General features: G+C 42.2%; 1 protein-coding gene across 2 annotated transcripts in view; it reads left to right on the top strand.

Moving 5' to 3' along the window:
- Window positions 1-280: 280 nt before the first annotated feature.
- Window positions 281-20,348, top strand: part of ABCD3 (ATP binding cassette subfamily D member 3) — a 949,084-nt gene continuing 929,016 nt past the window's right edge. Inside the window, exon 1 of one of the 2 annotated variants that reach the window (XM_069641211.1) lies at window positions 281-463. In XM_069641211.1, coding sequence (XP_069497312.1) covers window positions 351-463 — 113 coding nt within the window. In that variant the 5' untranslated portion in view covers window positions 281-350. The remainder of the gene's footprint in view (window positions 464-20,348) is intronic. The other variant, XM_069641209.1, reaches the window with a different exon arrangement.

Raw genomic sequence — 20,348 nt, 5'->3', positions numbered from 1 at the left:
AAAATTATGAAAATGACAGACGTGCGCGGTAAATCCAGTGACATAACATACAACGTCCTCTTTTGCTGTTATAAAATGTTAAGAAGCTTATCATTTAACACGAATTTTTGTGCCAGACCAAAGGCCGCCACATTGGTGAAGGACAAGGAGAGAACGCTGGCCGTCTTTGCGCGCGGAAGTTAAAGGGTGCGCAGGAGAAGAGGAAAGTACGGCAGGATCAACGCAAAGCTAGGGAGGGAGGGGGCGGGCCGAGTGCCGAGGGGCGTGACGTGGGCGGGGCTGCCGCCGCTCCCAGCATGCTATGCGCCGCCGAATCTTCCTTCATCTCCTGACAGCAGCAAAGGCCGGACATGGCGGGTTACAGCAAGTACCTGACTCCGCGCAACTCTGCACTGGCCGGCGCCGGCGTCCTGCTGCTGTACATTTTGAACCATCGGCGCAGGGCGGCTGCTGCTGCCTTCCGGTGAGAAGCCGGGGTTTTAAGGAGGGATCCAAGATGGGCACCGGGAAGCAAGGTAGCTCGGGAGATGTAGAGGACACTAACCTGTCAGAGGGAGAATGTTAGAAGTATGTGCGGCACCTTGACACAGATGACAAGGCACAGGAACGGCACTTCCCAGACTTGGCGACAGTCTTTTGCAATGCATATAGGCGTGGCCTTCAGGAGAAGCACTTTAGGCTGGATGGCAGCCAAGCACTATCGGGCACCTGCCAGCTCTAGTCCGCTCCGAACACTTCCATCCTTAGACCATTGCATGCAGTCGCACATCCTCTGGCAGCCCACGACCCAACCCGGTCTCTGTCCTCAGCATGCCACAGACATTGCCCTTGCCAGCCCTGGAATCTGCCCTCACCAGTAGCAACGTTCTGCCACTTTCCGATCGTACCCAACCCATTACAAGTGATTCTGCAAGAACTTGACCGTATTGAACCTTGCCCTTTGCCAGACTCCCGGCATCGACCTTGTTGATTTTTTTTGCATGTTGTGGAATACCACCGATTGAGATTTGGAGTAAACCCAGTACCGCACACGTTTTAGCAACGGATTAAACTAATATTTAAATAGTACTCTTGCCTGCCACCATGCAGTTTAGGGCGTACCAAGGTTGAATGCTACTGAACTGTGTGCCACGGGGATCGCAATTGCTGGAAGCTTTATGTGTCCGGCTTGTACTCTACAAGAACCTAGTTAGTTTGACACAAACTGTTGTAAGGAGATATTTTTGACTGGAGTAGTGCAGTGTGCACCTATGACATTCACTTTGTGTGTTTGGGAATTTTATATAAGGGTGGATACGGGACACTCTGAAGACGTTTAATAGGCCATATACAATGGACTTCAAATGTTTAGTTTGTATTTATTTATGGTTTATTTTTATATAGCGCAAAGGCATTGCGGCACTGTTACTTATGGCAATCCTTAGTTACAAGGGAGTTACATACATGTGACTGAGATGGGTGTTGGGGCATATTAGTATCCCCATTCAAATACATACAGATACAAATTGAATTTCAACTACATTATGCAGGTGCATACAATATGCTAATCCTAGGTGTGAGGCAGGTACCATGTTATGTTCAGACACTGGATGGGTTTTAATTGAAGAGCATAGTTTTCACAGCTTTGTGGAATGCTAGTTGGGAGACTTCTCCTCGCAGGGATGGTAGAAGGGGCGTTTTAATGCAACGCTGATGGGTATGGGAAGCTCCCACCTCCCCGCTTGGGATCACTTGACCCTGGGAATGGTGAGCATGTTTGCATAAGGTGTTCTAGTCGGTCTGGTGGATATATTGGGGTGAATTCTCTCAGAGAGGTAGGGTGGAGCAGTGAGGTGTCATGTAGAAGTTATGCTTGTTGCACGTCCTAGGCTGGCCCCCCTTTCTCCAGCACTGGCTTCTATGTGCTGTTTGATTCTTGATATCAGGACTACAGGACCTGCTTTTTAGGTCCTGCTGATCAAATCTTCATCCTGATCCCTGTATTATGGTTTACGGAGTTTGACATATGAGTACAGGCTTTGTTTAACTATTAATACATATACAACAGGATTTATCAAGATGACCTAAAATAAAAATAGCAACTTTGTTTAGGAAAAAAGGCCTTGGCTTCTAGCAGCATCGCCTTTTCTTCCATAACGGTGGCAAATGTCTCCACCAGGCATCCCTTTAAGAGATGTAGGGCGATCGCTGCATCTCTTAGTTAAAGGGCTGGCTGGCAGGCGACGTTAGTAGCACAATAGCAACGGTTTAGTAGGAAAAAATATTTTTAATACTTGAAAAAAATCTAGAGGCAAAACAACTGGAGGTGGGTCACCTCTAGTTCACAAAGGCAAGGTGATTCAGGAGAGTAGCAACTCCAAAGGGGGTAAGTGCTTCACTGTTCAGAACTGGGGATTAGATTCTGGAACTGTGAGATGATGGTCTGATATAGATCGGAGTAGCTGTTCATTTTCTGAGTTCTGTGTCGTTTCTTTAATGGTTCCCGTGGGTAACAGAGAGTCAGAGGTGTTGGCCGTTTGGAGATGCACAAGAGTTAAAACACAGGGGAGACTTCTTTGGCCATGGAGCCAAGATTTGGGAGAGAGCTCTTCTAAAAAAACACCCTCATAACATCTGGGGGTGAACTGAAAAGGTTGTTCATGCTCATGACCTACAGCAAATATCTCATTTGGAAGGAACAAGATATTGCATGAACAACCTTTTGCTATTGATGAGCCTTCGCCTGACGGGCACCGTTTATAGTAGGGGTTTCCCTACATGAGTGTGATATATATCATTTTCTCTGTGGCATCACGTAGAGCCTGTCGCCACAGTCCATTCATTCCTCCACAAACAACTTAAAACTGCATTACAAAGTGCAGAGAAATGCGTGGAAATCTTGCCAACTGACTTATATTTCATTAAGTTTTAAGTAACCTATTAATGCCCATTGCCAATGGGAGCATTTTGTAAGTCCATAAAACGTTTAAATTGTACAATGGAAATGTTTTTGTAATTAATATTACTTTGCACCTAGTTTTTCTTACGCATTAAAAGATGCAGTTATCATACGTGTCTTCCTGTGGTACTACTGGTGCAAACAGTTCCATGGAGCTGTGTGGATGAAAGCAGATGGAGAGGCTCCTATATGCCGGGTTCCTGTGTTCTTGTTTGTGTTTTCTTTCCGGGTTGGGGTGTATTTTTACTTCCTACCTTTATTTTTGGGGATTACCTGTCTGTGTTTAGGGGGTAAAAGTGGATGGGTCATCCTTCTCTGTAGGGCTGGGGTTTGCCTATGTACAAATTGTAAGCGTTGGGGTGATCTTGCCACGGTTATGGTTACAAAAAAAGCCATCCAGTGTGTGACCAGCCATCTGTTTGGGACCGTAATTATTTTTCTAAGATCTAGCGTGGCAAGGTTTGATTTAGGCGACCTTGTGGTAAGATTATCCTCCGCTGATAGATTTGGGTTGCATCTGTAATAGTTGGCCAGCAGGAATACATTGGTGGGCTCCCAACGTTTGATGTCCTGTTTAGAACATCATCTTATTTCTGGTCTGACAAAAACACAAATATGAAGAAAACGGCATACGTAACAAGAACCAGTGGAAAGTGGAGGGCCTGCAATGCAGAAATCTCCTTATTGCAAAGATGTTTGTCAAAATCAACACTTATCCTTGGAATTGAAACCACATAATGGAGCAGTAAAAAAGTAAAACCACTTTTTTTTTGGTTCTAAATTCAATGGTGAAATGGCGACACATAAAACTAAGTAACACAAATGAAAACTAGCACAATAAGGATTATGTGCAACAATGCGTGACCTCAGTGCTCCAGATAAGATTTTGAGGTGGGAGTATTTTACACATGCATTTTCAAATTAGAGAGTAAATGCAATTTCAAGAGAGTAAAAATGAGTTTTCTCCCCTGCAAGAGAGTAAAACGTATCCACATACTATCGAATAGTATATTTTTAAGCACAATATGCAGAGAGGTGATGGAAGTGTTTTTTGAAAGGAACAGCTTTAAAGTTTTACTGTTTCTTCAAGTACATTTTTCTAAACGAACACAGTAAAACTTTAACATCGCCAGTTTCAGGGAAAGGCTTCCCTCCTCTCTCTGCCTAACAAAATGCAAGTGTGCTCATCCAGGGGTGCACCCAGGCTAAAATTTAGGTGGGGGCTAACCCTTCAAATGTTGGGAGAGGCACTAACTTCAGAGATGGTGGAGTGGCGGCAAACTTACTGTCTCTGTAATTCCACAGCCAAGCGATAATTGTGCGCAGTGGCACTCCAGGCTTGGGGACAGGCACAAGGAAGTGAGCTGTCAGCTTCCTCAAACAATGTCTTAAGCAGACCCTCACCAAATTGCAACATGGGCCCATTCACTGGCGCCCCCGGAACTCCCACAATATGAATATTATTCCAGCGAGATCGCAACTCCAAATCCTTGCAGTTCGATCTAACAGCGCTAAATTCCTTTGTGACCCCTGATCATGAGAAAGTCCTCTGTGCCCCATCCTCGTCTCAGTCTCTGTAATGTGCCCACTCTCCGTACCCATTCTAGCCTTCAAGGAGCTTATATTGGCAACAATATTTTCCAGCTTAGTGTTAACAGAACCAACTCCAGACTGCCTGGCTGCCATAAGGGGTTCCATCCCCGCAGGCGCTGCCATTGCACATGCCGGGCAATCTCTGCAGCAGATGCAGTAGGCACCTCCCTGCAAGGAGTGCTAGCAAAGGAATCCACCAGCCCATGTTTCTTGGCAGCCCCCTTCGTCATTCTCCAACACGCAATGTACTCCGGTAATGACAGCACCCCCCCAAGTATTCCAGCAGCTAGGATGTCGAAGCGTACCCAGTAGGCCAGAATCTGCACCGCACCACGCAAATCCAGCCAGGCACCCTCTCTCCATGTTGGATCCAGTTCACAATCCACTACCTGTACCTACCGCCAGGAGCAGTATATCAAACCCATAATATAAAGGTTACAGACTTCCCCACTTCATCCACAAGGGTACTGTTCAGCTCTGCAAAAGGGTAGGTGGCCCACAAACAGAAATTCCTGTCCCTCAAGTAGCGTGCCAGGAGTAATTCAGCTACATATATGGGCATAGATCAAAACCTCGCAATAATAACCACTGCAGACCTGGGCTCAAAATAAGTAATTTAGCCAAAACACTGTACCTTCAGCTTCACCCCAGGGCACCTCCAATCATGTGGCAAATCACTGGCCAAGATCACACCTGCATGGCCTCTCGCTCCCACGGGCTTCAGATCCCATCACCTGAGCCCGGAGCAAGCTGCAGCGTACCAGGCCTCTCGAGCACTGATAAATGACTGGTGCTCCCTGCCGGCGGCCTCCCAACGGGGTGCAGAATAGGATCTCCTCGGGGAACGAAGAAGGCACATCTCCACCGTAGCAAGCCCACTCCACACTCAGGCCTCAGCACTGCTGTCTTTTTGTCATGAAATTAACAAGCCAATGCAGGATTTATGGACAACAGGATAGCCTTGTGTATGTTGCATGCATTAGCAACGTGCATGTGAAACATGTTGGGCAATAAGCAGGGGAGTCGGGTGAGCTCTCCAAAAAGGCGATGGCAAGCATTGAGAGAACCCCTGAATGCTGGGACTTGGTAACAACATTGCAATTTTGCTAGTAAATATGATGGAAAGACGAGATTGTATTAAAGGCACGCGGTTCCAAGCTTTGCACAGTAGAATAAAATACCATCAGCTCTTGGGGTCCTACGCACTACAGGGATTTCATATAGATTTGTTTTCAAGTCTTTTCACCAGAGGTGTTCAAAAAGGTTTTGTGTGCCAACTAAGAACAAGAATTATAGTGGAGGAACAAAAGGGTCCACGCTTCGACAAGACACCTGTTAGTTCCTGCACTATAATTCTATGAAGTGTATTCTTATCCATTTGAAAATGTTTGATAACGCACCTCTGTGTACTGCTCTATTTTGCTGGCACTTCGTGTTTGTTTTAACCAACAATGTTTTTGTGGGTAATAATGCCAACTAACTCTGTGGGATGTTATGCAATTTGTAAAGGCACTCCATAGAAAATGTATTCTTTTGGCAAAACTCTTGCGGCTGAACCTACCACATCTCTTCCAGTGTGTCACAAATGTGATGCGAACTTTTTCGTATGCATCCAGTGCTATCGTGTGTGTGTGTGTGTGTGTGTGTGGGGGGAGGGGGGGGCTGGAGGGAGGTTTTGCTGTCTCCGAATTAGTTTTGCTCCAAGGCGGAGATGGCATCTAATAGCTACTTGGTGACTTTGAAACGCACATGTTTGGATTCTACCACCTGCTTCCTTATTTGACCTACAAATGTGTGATTCTGGACCATTCCTTCCTTTACACCCAATAGAGAGTGCTTCAAACAGACTGCAGCGCAATACATTGGCTTCTTCTTTTCAGCCTGAAAACCCCTAGATGCATGCATTCACATTGTCCTGTTTGGCTATTCCTCTCCGCCGCGCATAGAGTGGAGTTGTCATGGTTTGAATGTCTCTCTGAGGTTACTCGCTGAGCAGGCATGTATTCAAATGAGAGCCACCTGCCATGCGTTTTACATCTTCCCACGATCCCCTTGTAGCTGACCTGTAAAACGCCTTTCGCGTGCTTGGATTAGGCCAGCAGTACAGGTGGACTTCTCCATTGGCTGACTTTTCTAAAATGCTGTAGTTGTGAGCCCCTCTGTTACTTGCCTGTAACCCACTGAAGTAGAAATTAATTTCATACTGCAGTGCCATCTACTGGCAGAGGACTTTTTAAAGAAAAGAATTACAGTGACAATCCTGAGTAAACGGTACGCATTTAAAAGTGAAATGTGACGTACTGGCAAGAATTCAATGCATAAAAGGGCCCGATACGCCCCTTATCTGGAGGGCTCCGTGACCTACATAGTCCAACACATTTTCTAACTGAGGTTCTTGTGTTGATACAGTCAGTGCGACTCATGTGACATTTTCTGTCTTTCTTCAGACTAGCCATCCAGCGATTTCAGATATGGATCACTACTTGTATAGGCTGATTCGTGATTAAATCAACTGGCAGGTCTACGTCAATAATCAATAAACTTTCTTTATTCTGGAGGGCTTTATAATTTTTAGCCAGCCCCCTATAACCATGCAGCAATGGCTGGTAGCCTTTCTGTCCATGCAATAAGATGTTTCGGCAGGTATCTATAACTTTAACCGTTGCCTTCCCCAGGACCCTGTTTATTTTCTATTGTGGGGCCCCCCCGATGGTTGTCTCATCCTGGGGTGTGAAAAAGTCATAGGTAGGCCTCTTCATCGCTCTAAGTTGGCCAAGCTGTGTGTCTAGTAAGATCGACTAAAACATTTGAGACCCGTGGCTGATAAAGGTGCAGAGTGGGGGTGCTGCAGTGTCGGGAGACTGTTGATTTTCCTGTCTCTGGGTTTTCTTTGGTTCTGAATGTATTGTGGTTGAGAGCCTCTGGGCCAAAGGTCATTATGGCATGTCTGACCCGCTAATCCCGCATATAGGAGTGCCCCAGTCATCTGGGCACTGTCCGGTGTTCCTGCACCCTACTGGTGTGGTGAAGAAGGTGCCTCCTGGTCCTGGGCGGGCTTGGTCGGGTCCTCTAGGACTGATGGCACATAAGGGGAAGTCAGCCTGGGAGAGGGGCAGTGAAGGGAAGGAGTCCTTTGCGGCTGATCGGTGCATCTACTGCAAAGAGCTGGACAGTGATTTGTAGATGTGAAGGAAGCTTGGTGATGATGTCTTGGAGATTGATTTTAGGGTGAGAGAGGCTTTAGCACTGTTGGTGGTTGTCTTGTGAATAAGCAGGAGAGCGTTCTGGTTGTGTCCTTCATGGTGGTTGGTGTGGTGTTTGCAAAGTATCTTGGCTTGGATGGGTGTTTCAGGAGATTCTTGAATACGTTACTTGTTAGTGGGTTTTGAATGTGTGGCGCTGGGTTCCCTTTGAGCTTTTCTGTCAGCTGATTTGATGGAGTTACGAAGGTGTGTTCCATTGCTTGCCTTTTCTTTTATTCTGAGTCTACAATCTTTGCGATTTGTTGGCATCTTTGACATGTTTTGGGGAGGAGCTCTCTAGGTTTGGGTTAGATAAAACCGAAAACGGGGTGGGGTGGTGGTTAATACTTAATTTTGTATATGATTTAATAGTTAGCTGCAGGGCAAAGGGTTTTCTTTGAAAATTAGATAGTTAGAAAAATCTACATTTCTCTAGATATGGCTTAAGGTTGTCGGCTAGTAAGATGGATCAGTCTAGCTGTGTATACTAATTGCTAGGACTAGTATAATCCCGGACAAGCAGTTTAATTCATTGGGTGGCAAGATAAGTTAACCTATGCAATGACACTCTCCGGCTGTAGCCAAAGGATCTCTCTCTGTGTGTGTGTGTGTATATGTAGTGGTATCGCAGGCCCCAAATTGAATAATAGGAATGCTGTTGGAATCTCTGGCAGTAAATGCAAGGGTTATCCAAGGAATACCTTCATCAAAGCAATACTCTTCATGTCAGTACAGTTCAGTAAACTGGCCATGTCAAGTGTTTAGTGTACCTATGTAATGAGGCTCTTATGCAGGATGACCTAATAAAAAATAATGCAGAGGCATGATTAGGTAGTAACATAAGTGTGTTATGTCGAAGAGTTAGCTATCACTAGCCAATGGTTGGGGGCGAGTGCAAATTTTGAGCTTTCTTCTAAGTGTATTTTTGTAGACCTTCACTTACGTTTTGACGTTTTGATGAGCTTATCACTGTGACCTAAACATGTTTGCCACCTTCATCTTGTGATAATGAGAAGTCTGACGCAGTTGCCTTAGGTTTAAATGCTCTGGCATCACAACCGGAGCAAACTCCCCTTCTGGTGAATTCTGCCACTGCAAAATGCAGTCTCAATAAATTCACCCAATCATGTGGCTTCCGTGGAAACGCTGAATACTCTTTCGCCTGCAATACATATACAGTCTTTACGAGTTTTCATTTTCTTTGTGCATATGTTGTTTGGTCTTTGCTTTAAACTAATTTTTAGCTTTGCAAATACCTTTCTAGATCTTGGTAAAACTACAGCGTACTCGAACATCCGCTACATGAGTTGAAATGCGCGTTTTATGTTACAGATGCCGCATGTTGTTTTTTGGAGGAATGCATGTAGGCATCTGTAGACCAACAATGATAGAATGTTTACCTCTTACGCCAGCATTGATTTTAATACCTCTCTGCTAATCTGTCTTTGTTGCTCTGTGCTTGATCAAGGTTTATCAACCGTAGTATCCCAAAATCGTTTACTTATCTTTTTTTGACAACTTACTTCAATAAAACCGTTTTACCATGTTGCCCCATATATAATACCTTTTGCAAATCTGTTTTTAACTAGTATTTTTAAGAGCATGCATGTTTTATCTATACTTTTTCAAACTGGTCAGTTAGGTGGACTGTCATCATTATATTTTGAATCTACAGAGTGCAAATCACATTTGCAATGGCCGGTCATCATGGATTCTTATTTGAACATGAGTACACAGATGATGCAATGAAGCTAGACAAAGTCCAAGAACTAACCTGGCAGCCAGTGAAAGAGGAACCCAGTCAACTGGAAGATGTCTCCACTGTGCCAATGGAACTGTTGCCTACACCAGCTGAAAACACCTGTTTTCAGGAGATTTCTGCATTTAGGGCCTATCTCTCCAACTAAGATCTCCTCCTCCACTCAACGCTCTCCCACTCCATTACACTGTAAAGTGAATATGGAGCAGCATGTCTTAACTGATCGGTTCTTAGAATAATCATGGCCTTGATTCATGAACTTTGAGTATAGCATTACGTTATTGCAAATATTTGCTGGACAATACTGTACTTCTACCAGACCGACGGGATGTATTCCCCCCTCCCCCCAACAACCTTTTTTTGATTAGATGACACAAGGATTTGACTTCTCTTCATCTATCTATCCATCCATCCATACTCCCCTTTTATATGAATATATCTGTCTTTAGCATGGAATCCAATGTGATAATTTTTCTCTAAATTAGTGTAGTGTCGCACGCTTCTGAATGTTAAATCTTCCATTTTCTTTTTTAAAGATACTTTGTTTGAGAATGTGGATTTTTGTAGGTAAACATTCTTTCTATTCTAGTAATGTGTTGTACCCGTTGACCAAAAAAAAAGGCAAAGTAGGCATGTTAGCCCTGCACTTTCTTCATTGTCTTGTTATCCTAGTTCCCGGCCAAGGCCTGATGCTGTTTTGTGGTTTGCATCCTACGTTTATGGGGGGGAGGCCTAGGCATGTAGGTCTGGTATGGATGCTCAAAATGTCTCGTACAAAATTATTTTTTAAAATGAGCTTCAAGCAATGCACATTGCACTTCCCTTCAATTGGACCTTTTTATATTCTCTCAACAGATGTCACTGTCTTGTAGCATACATGGCATTTGCTTGATGGATTCACATAAGTCTAGACATCAAAGTGCGCTGAGTTAATCGTGCATGGTTGTACCTTCTATCCGCTATCAATTTCTAAATTCTATTAGTACGTTGGCTTTAGCAGCAAAAAACCTATACAAACAGCTTGGAATTTATAGGCTTCAGTTTTAAAATGTTTTCTTTGTATTTTTGCTACTAAAAGAATTGACTGCTGAAATTCTCCAGACACATGGTTATTAAACGATTTTGTGTTATTCTTGCATTGTTTTCTCTCAACTCGTTCCTGCTGTTCTGAAACGCGATTTTAAAAATTGAAATGCGTATAAACTATAAAGTAACAACTTGAAAATGGAAAAAGCTAATCTGGTGGCATGTGTGTTTCACGTGCAAAGAGTCCATTTATCCAAAATCAAGTTGCAGGTTACTAGCAAGCCAAAAAGAGTAACTCGCCACCTAAATTATACACATAGCACAACACCTTTTTATTCCTAGCCAAGGGTAAATGATCAACAGCCGGTGGCTCGTGGTGAGTGCAAGTTTTGAGCCCTGATGATGATATTTGAAACTAGCAGCTGTTGTGGTGTACTGTAGCAAACACACTGAATACCAAAGATTTTAAAATGTATCACACTTGGACAATATGTTCCACTTTCTGTGTGTTTTCTATACTTTAAAAGTATTTATTATCTGGTTGATGTTTTGATTACAAGTCATACTATCTGAAGCCTTACTTGGTTTACACATTTGTTTACAATTTACATCTGGTATTGACACATTTGACAAGTTGCTTTTCCACTCTATAGCCATTGCTAATGCACACCATCATTGTAGTGACCGCGTCAAAGCTTTGGTAGTGCTCACAAATAATCTGTGTACACACCATTATGGGTAATTCGTACTTCAACATGGTTTTCAATCGCTTATACACTGCAAAGTATGTGTCTCTAGCAAAGTGGTCCCAAATGTTTAGCTATCCCCACATCCCACCACCAGCCAATCTTGGCATTGTTAATTTCCCGGATGGAGGGTTGGAGAGTATGTGGTGTGATTATGCGAGGTAGTATGGAAAATCACTGCATTAAATAGATTTTTTATTTTTTTTAAAGCAATACTAGCATTTCTGGTACGTGTGTTGGAGGCTGCAAAAATTGTACACCGAAAAACAACACATTGAAAAGTAGAAAAGACTATTTTGGAAAATGATACCTAAATGTAATGGTAATCAATGAATGTAAATGAGCAAGGTTTTGGAGGCTTCACATCATGGTGTGCACCGGGAGCAATGTGTAATGTCACAAACTCTAAACCTATTATCTCATCAAAAACCAGGCACATGAACATGTGTAAAGATTGTTTCCAATATTACATATGACAATTTTACCACTGGCTGTATGATCCCATGATGGTCTGTTGCTTTCAAAGATAGTATCGGAAAAATCTCATAGCTGATGCTCCTGTCCGTTCTCTTAGTTAAACCTTTTTCCAGTCACATCTCTCTGAAAAAGGAGCAGCCATTCAGCGGGTCTAGTCCTGTAAGGCCATCTTTTGTTTATAACGCATTTGCTACACTGAAGGACATTCTGGTCTTGTTTTCCCCCCTCCCCCCACTCTGATGGGAACAATGAATTGAGCTTACCAGGGCAGCCTCTATCTCGGGCAGTCGTCATAAGATAATGGTGCCTCATGTTTGGCAGGAGCATAAGACCTACAAAGCGTCCCGGTCCTTCACGTTCGGGGCGATATCCCTCTAGCCCTGGCTTGAGCTGCCTGTATCCAGGTACCATCTGTCCCAAGTTTGTTACCTGTTTCTATATGATTTCTCACATTTAAATTTCCACAAGAGCCGCCCCCACCTCATCTAGGTAGCCCAACAAAACACATTTGTTTGATCTATATTTTATTGTTTGAAGCGCGGACCTAGCTCGAGAGAATCTTACTGCTATGTAAGGTTTGGGTAGTCCGCGTTTGGGCAGGCATCTTTTAACAATAGCTCAGTACTGTGAATTACGTTCTGTGCATCCATTCGGATTAGTTCATAGTCCGGCTCAATTATTATTTTATTGTTTTCTTCATCTGGGTAAGTGCATTGCATTCTCTCCATGTTGTACCCAAACTTGTAATCGCAAAATTCAAAACGGAAACTGCAGAGCTTTGTGGCCATTCTTGTTATCTACTACTTGTAATCGTTGATTTTATCCAAACATAAGAATAACCAACTGACACTATTCACATCAATCTTTAATTCATAAAAATGTACAAACCATTCATGTATCAAAATCTATAGTACAAAATTCTAAAAATACCAAATACTCGTAGCTATATAATTCATCCAATTTATAGGAACATCTACATATGCAAAAAGTGTAATTCAAATAAACTGCCAATGATTGGATTGTATTTCTATATGTGATGAGTGTATGTTTTGATAAAATCAAAGATTACAAGCAGCAGATAACAGAAGGCCAACTAAGCTTTGCAGTTTCTGTTTTGTATTTTGTGTTGAAAAAGAACAGCTATGTTTTGCGGAGCTGTTTGCCGATAATACTTTATTAGTTTGTTTTTCCAGAAAGGTGGCATCTTGGCCATAGGACTAAAAATTAGAAAGTATTTATTTTAGCAAGAAATTAGGATAGAGTGATGGGCGTTTGTTTCTGTATTACCATGGAGGAAGAAAGATACATGGCCTTGTCATTCCATGTTGCAATTGTTGTCTGATGGATATTGAGGGGGTAGAACTCCCGAATACTTTGAGCAATTGGGAGGACATTTCTCAGTTAAAGAAAAGCTTAATTGGAACAATTGCATGGAGTAGTTATGCTAGAATACCTCAAGAGAAGGGCAATACCACAAGGGTTGGTGGTGAGAAATTAACCACGTTTGTTTTTAGACAACCAATAATGAAAATTAAAATGGAGTTGCATTGCTAATGAATGTGGTCGAGACTGCGTCGCATTAATCATCATTAGTGAAGTGGAGAAACAGATTCAGGAGTTGCATGAAGCAGAATATTTAAAGAAGCTAGTCGTATTGGGGATTTTTAAGAGTAAGCTGGAGACACTAAAAAGAATTCACATAATACTGAGAGAATAAAGAAATTGAAATAAATTGTAAAGAGTTTTGTGCATGAGAAGGTCTTTCCCTTTGTACTGGTGTATAATCTTGTCTCCCACTCGGATAGACTTAAAAAAATAAAATAAAAAGAAAAGAGAGAGAGAGAGAAGGCAGACGAGCAGGATCTGCTTTAGACATATTTCTTATAGTAGTTGTAAGGGGAGCACAGAAAGAGAACCAGGCGATGGTAGCGAAAGGGATGGCAACCTCATTCATTAAGTCATTTTGAGCATCTAGGCAGAGGAAGCTACAGGGGAAGTGATAGAGGCGCAAGAAAACAGACTTTTATTAGAGATAGGCAGAGGCAGAACAAACCAATGGAGGGACCAGGACCCCTAGGTGATGAGTGGCCATCCCTGTTAGAAAATCTTTCAGATTATGAACTAACCCCTAGTGAGTCAAGTTCTGGAAAAATGGGTAGAATTTCAAGCACTTGTGAGAGATTTATTTACCCCCTTTTCTGAGACTAGAGACTATTATACCCCAATGGAAAACTACAGGTTTGAAAAAGTGATCAGATTCTGATCCACTGATGAGAGCTGAAGCCTTAGTATTCTAAAATAAGGTGCTCTGTCATTGACGTTTTAGAACCATATACCAGGCAGAAGAAAAGGCCCTGATTAATTTAGCTAATACTTCATTGATCATCATAAGGAAGGCTGACAAGGGTGGAGCGATGTTTAATTCAATCACAAGGATTACATAGATGAATGTATGAGACATTTGGCAGACGATCAAGCATATTGTTGTTTGGATTTGGATCCTACTGAAAGACTACAAGAACATATACAATATAAAACAATATGCACCCATTATTTAAAGCATATCTCGCAACAGGAAGCTGGTCATCTGATACAGGTTAATCCAAGGAAGGCTGTCTTTGACATCCTATCCAAGATCCATAAATGTAAAAACAAGCCTCCAGTAGGACCCATAGTTTTTGGAGTGAATTTGGTTCTTGAAACCTTAGCTAAGCATGCAGACATCTGGCTAAAAAAAAATGGCTAGAATGAATTCCCATATCCATGATAATACGCATGCCATTAACTTGTTTGACAACAAACCTTGTAATCTAGGCAGGAATTCTGTAATAGTGTTGGCTATTGTATCACTATATACTAACAAACCTCAACAGGCAACAAAGTAGGAGAGCTGAACTAGATAATGCTGATAATGGCACAGAGTTTATAACACAAATTATGTGTATGCTGGTGTACAGAGCTAGTCTTAACAGAACATTATTTTAAATTCCAGGGAGTGCTATTTAAACAAATTAAAGACATTGTGATGAGGTCAACCGTGGCCCTCAGTGTTGCAGATCTGTATGTGAACTATTCTGAGGATATAGATCTCTGCAATGAAACCACCCTATACAAGGAGAACATCAAAACCTGGAAAACATATACAGTTTACATAATTGTGATCTGGGAGGGCTCTAGATCTCTTGCAGGGTGTTTCATTGAATGACCTAATAGGCAGGATAAACATCTATAATTTACTTCACGTTAGTGTTGAATTCATCAGCTTTCTCAATTTGACAATCTACGAGAAGGAAGGAATTTTTGAGAGCTAAACCTTGCCATACGCTCACCAATATTTCCAGTCACCATCAGGGACATGTTGAAGGGACTGTACCCTTCGGCCAATTTATAAGCCTACATATGAAGATGAGGTGACTAGACTAATAATGAAACTGGAACAAATAGGCTATTGTAAAAGGGAGTTGAGAAGGACTGCTAAACAAGCTTAAATAATAACAGACCAGGACGTTTAGATGGCATTGTGAACAAGAGGGCAAGAAGAGGTGTATGTGTGTGTGTGTGTGTGTGTATATATATATATATATATATATATATATAATTATACACTAACAATGCTGTGTTAAGAGAAGCAAGTGACAGGATGAATGGCACCAACTACTCCACACAGCTCCAGAAAACACAAGCTTAACACATAGTGCTTAAAACGTAACTTTTATTAGTAATACAACACAGCCATTAAAACGATAAAAGTCAGCATGGACTTACTGATCTAGATGTAAAGCTTCCAGGCCACTGATTTTGTGCCATGCGTTCCGTCCTGTCACAGGGACTTCATCCGGCTAGTCTTATAGACTCAAACAACCAAATATGTTTGAGTTTATATATATCACACATTTCATACAAAATTGCATTGAGAGCAATTGGAAGATCCTCAACAGTGGTAACTCTAGGTTTGAGGACCTCCTTTTTGCATATAGAAAGAGTTCAAGTGTTAGAGATCAGATTGTCAGAAACAATATTATAGTCATAGGGGCACCCACATTTGCAGAGCTATGGGGCATAGGTGTGGTGAAGGGACACTTTCCATGTGGGAATTGTATTGTATGTGCTCATACAATTAGAACTAATACATGTGACATTGGTTTACAGACAAAATGGAACCTAAGAGAGCTGACCAATTGTAACCCCAAAATGGTTATATTCATAATCCTCTGCCTGTTCGGATTGAGACATATAGGTAAAGCCTAAAGAGTCGCCAAAATAAGGATGACGGAGCATCAACGTTTCCAGAGGAAACCAGTGAATTTGGCCCCACTGGTGAAAGCTTGGAGTTCGATCATGAACTTGAAGCGTTTAAATGGATGGTATTAAAGTGGTTCCCCATCAAAATACCAAACTTTCTTGACACTTCGAGTAGAAGATTATTTTCTGCAGAAAAAGTGACGAGGTTCTAAATGAGAATATCCAATAGGGAATCTTGCTACATAATTAACCACATGCTGGTTTCAAGAGTGAAGTCTGTATACCTGGTTATGTATTCTTAACCCTTGTCAAAATAAGATGTGTGGTTTTATATATAGATCTTAAACAATATTCTCAGTCTTTGCAATGCATAAACGATAATTGCATCAACAATCGGCAGGGACGATTACCATTTTTAGTCCTTGTATTCCCACAGGACCTGTTGCGTGGCAATATTAGACATTGTTTGCTGTCAACAAATAATGACTGAGGCAAGAGATACTTGTGTGTGTTTCATATATTTTGGGTGACTTAGAAACTGCTAGATAAAATATATCATAGTGAAAGTCTACAACTTCCAACATCGCTGTTTCTTGTGGGAACAGTGAGTGTCCCTCTGTAAGCAATTGCAAATCTAGTTGATGTGATTGATGTTAAATTACTTCCAGTGTTTGTATAGTTGTGTACTCCTTATTTATCTCTTGGTGATAGGAGATCTTGCTTGGCGTCAATAAATAACAAATAAGACTAAAGGATCTTGTTCTGGTCCACAAACGTTAGGCGATATGGAATTGACGAGGTTAAAAAGTAGTGTAGTGAAAGGCGACACCTTTCTACATCACTGTAGTATGTGTGAGTAATCTTGTGAGAGTCACGCTGCAAGTAATAGAAAACGGATCTAGCCTATTTTGTGAACTACAGCTCCCAGTCATTGTGTAGCCCATGTGGTTACAGACCCAACTGTATAATGGGCTTTCCTTATATGGACAACACTTTCTTCCAGCCCTTCCACAGACCAGCGGAAGTAAGCAGATGGGGCCCACTGCAGGTGAGCAAAATTGCTGAAATGCATGGCGAATTAAATTCTTTGAGTCTAGATACATGAGATCTCTGGATTTTAGATACATTTTTTTTTTCTTATTTTTTTTTTTACAGAGTTGTAACCAAGGGGTATTGGTGCTGGTAAAAGTGTTATGGCTAATCCTTGGTGAGATGGGTGAGGATTGGAAAAACCTCCAGTTTCCACCCGAGATATAAATAAGCTCTTCAGATGTAAAGTCGCCTGAAATGCCAGGGATTTTGGGCAGACTTTTAATGTTGCTCTACCTGAGTGTCTAAGGAGTGTGAGCAGTATAACTAAGGTGCCCTGTATTTGTTTTCTATGATATGAGTAATACGTTGGTGAATCCCCCTGATTTAGCTGGGAGACAATGGGATCTGTGAATTATGTTTCTATTAGTCCTGTTGGAAGTATGTATAAGTACTAATTTGATGCAATTTGTACTGTGCATGGTCGCCTGTGTATTACCCCTTTTGCACATGTAGATGTTCATATAAATAGGATGAATTAAAAGGCTAGGATTATTTTGAATTGATGTTTTTAGAGTTGGGTAGGAATTTTGTACTGTAGGTTTTGCATTGTACGTTGTATTTCTATATCTGAATTGTTTGTAAATTATTGTTATGAATAAAAAATCTATGTGAATGGTTTCGGTTGGTGGCTGGTTGTTAGTATGTTTGGGTAAAATCAATTATTACAAGCAGATAGCAGGCTCTGCAGCATCTGTTTTTGTATTTTGTGATTGCAGCAGCATTTTCCAGAGCTGTTTTCGGCAGTCCTTTTTGTTAGTTTGTTTACCCAGATTGTAAATCGCATCTAGGTAACCCGTAAAGACTCATTACATTGTACACTGTCTCCAATGTACCTCAAATCTAGGTATCTCTAAGATTGCACTTCAAATTATTCCATTTTGTGTTCTGCTTTATCATAACTTGGTATGAATTCGAAATGCCTCCCTAAATACCCATTACGTTACCTTTTGACTGAGCTCCCTTGCAATTGTCATATAGATGGCCCTGGGAGGGTGCATCTTTTTTTTTTTTTTATTTTTTTTTTTTTATTTTTTTTTTTTAATTTTTATATATATTTTTTTTTTAATGGAACAGATTGGTGTCAAATTGTATACTACAGTAGGGAGCAAAATCAGAGTTTGCCACTAGCACGTGATATTTGACTCTTGGCGAGTAAGAAATTGTGTGCTGTTTGTATGCATATAATTGAGGTGGTTAGTAACTTGAATTATTGCACCTCTTTTACAAATCCTTGGATGCCATCCCTTCTCATGGGGCCAAGGCAATGCAGCCAGTCCAATAAACCCCCAGGGGGTGGTGTACCATGGGATGAGGGACCATGCAGTAGGGAGACCTAGTATATACCCACTCCTTCTCAAACTTCCTCACCCTCTTATCCCATCAAACATCCCGTAGCCCGCCTACACTTCCATGTACCATGCAGGGTAGACCCTTCACCTCCTTAGCAAGTAATGGGATGCACAAGAGTAGGGACTAACCATGTGAATCCTTTAGCTGAGATGAGGCAGAACATCAGTACCGCATTGAGTAAGATGTGCTGAGTGATGAGGAATACGCCTAGAACCAATACGCGCATTCTAGTCCATATGGACAATTAATCGCACAGGGTGCTTTAAAAGGACGGATTAGCTTTGTCTGACCACCCACCTTTCCGGGAGGAACAGCTAAATTCAAGGAAGCTGGAGAAGGAGAATGGACCAGGAAGTCGCGATAAGGGAAATTAGTCCAGAGACGATCCGGTGTCAAACAAACATGAAGGAGAAGCTGAGCAAGAAACTCGCAACAAATCGGGAGGTCATAGAGAGTGGGAAGCAGAGTTCAGCCACCCAGAGCAACACTGTCCCAGCGGAGCTACTGCAGACCGAAGTCCGGCGAACCACGGCAAGGAAACCACACAGCTGACAGTTGGCGTCCAAAGAGCCCTGACTATGCCCCAGATGAGAGGAGAGGGCACGTAGGTGGCTGGGGAGATGCAGAGGTCCCAAGCCAGTGGGATACAAGTGGGCAAACACAAAAAAGGCTCCACATATAGGGCCTGGGACCACATCGCAAGAAAAATTTTGAATTGCAGAGGCATCAAGAGTGATCAGTCCCAGTACCGGGAAGGAGAGTATATCAGGTGGACTACAAATAAAAGCAGAATATGCAAGTCTGGGACCCGCACCCAAAAGTCCAAAGCATCAAGACTGCTCATCTTAGTCACAGTACCTGCCGGGAGAGTACAGCAGGTAGACAACCCGAATCAGCAGAATATGCGAGTCTGGGACTCGCACCCTTAAAATGGTACCAAAGCAACAAGAGTGCTCATAATAATCATAGCACCTGGAAGGAGAATGTACCAGGTGGAACAAACGGAGTAGTTATCATTTCAATATCTGGCAGTGAGGCCACCCAGATAACTAATCAACAAAGTGAAGAAGCAAGAGAAGACAAATACCTCTTCAGCGCAGTTGTGGAAGAGCAGTATAAACCAGGGGAGGGGAGACCTCCCCTCTGGTAGTTGTGACCACTGAACAACATACATATGCGTAATCCCCTATACTTGCTGCAAACAGTGAAACGGGAACCCTTTCTCTGGCAAACCATGCTACGAACTGGCACAATCTTTCTCTGGCAAATCATGCTATGAACTGCCAAGATCTCCTGACCAGGAGGGAAGCACCCTTCTGGACCTCTTAGAGACATTATCCTTAGTTGAATATAAATGTTAGGGACAAAAGTAGGTTTGAATGACGGTGTACTTTAATGATTTGCTGGACATTCTGACAACTCTTAGTTTATAGTTTATTAGTTGAGGCAGGGAAACGCCCCTTTCTAATAGGGATAGCTAGGTTTTCTTTTTTTTTTTAAATTTTCTTTTTTTTTCATTATAATGAGTCTGTAGCCAAAAGCATGCCACCTATGTGTCGTTCTGTGAGGAATTCGATCATCCGCACGGTGTGTGCGCTGGCCTGGGCTTTTTTATTTATTTATTTATTTTTTTAATCAAAAACAATAATGAACTGAATGATGGGCTATCAATCTCCGAATGTGTGTGAGGCCATTCCGCACACATTTTCCCTGCTCACTGCACAAAATGCATAGTTGCGTGTACTCCGGGAGGACACAGCCTACAAGCGTCACCCTCCCCTGTCATGTTCAGCTGGAATTTGACAGCCTCGGGTACATCAAAGCATCTCAAGAAGGGGGAAGGCATACCTTCCTCCGGTCATGGGCAGCCTAGTTCAAATATC

The sequence above is a fragment of the Ambystoma mexicanum genome, chromosome 1q (genome assembly GCF_040938575.1).
Source record: "Ambystoma mexicanum isolate Mex_15411 chromosome 1q, UKY_AmexF1_1, whole genome shotgun sequence".
In the NCBI taxonomy this organism is placed as follows: domain Eukaryota; kingdom Metazoa; phylum Chordata; class Amphibia; order Caudata; family Ambystomatidae; genus Ambystoma; species Ambystoma mexicanum.
This window is presented reverse-complemented; position numbering and strand designations above follow the sequence as displayed.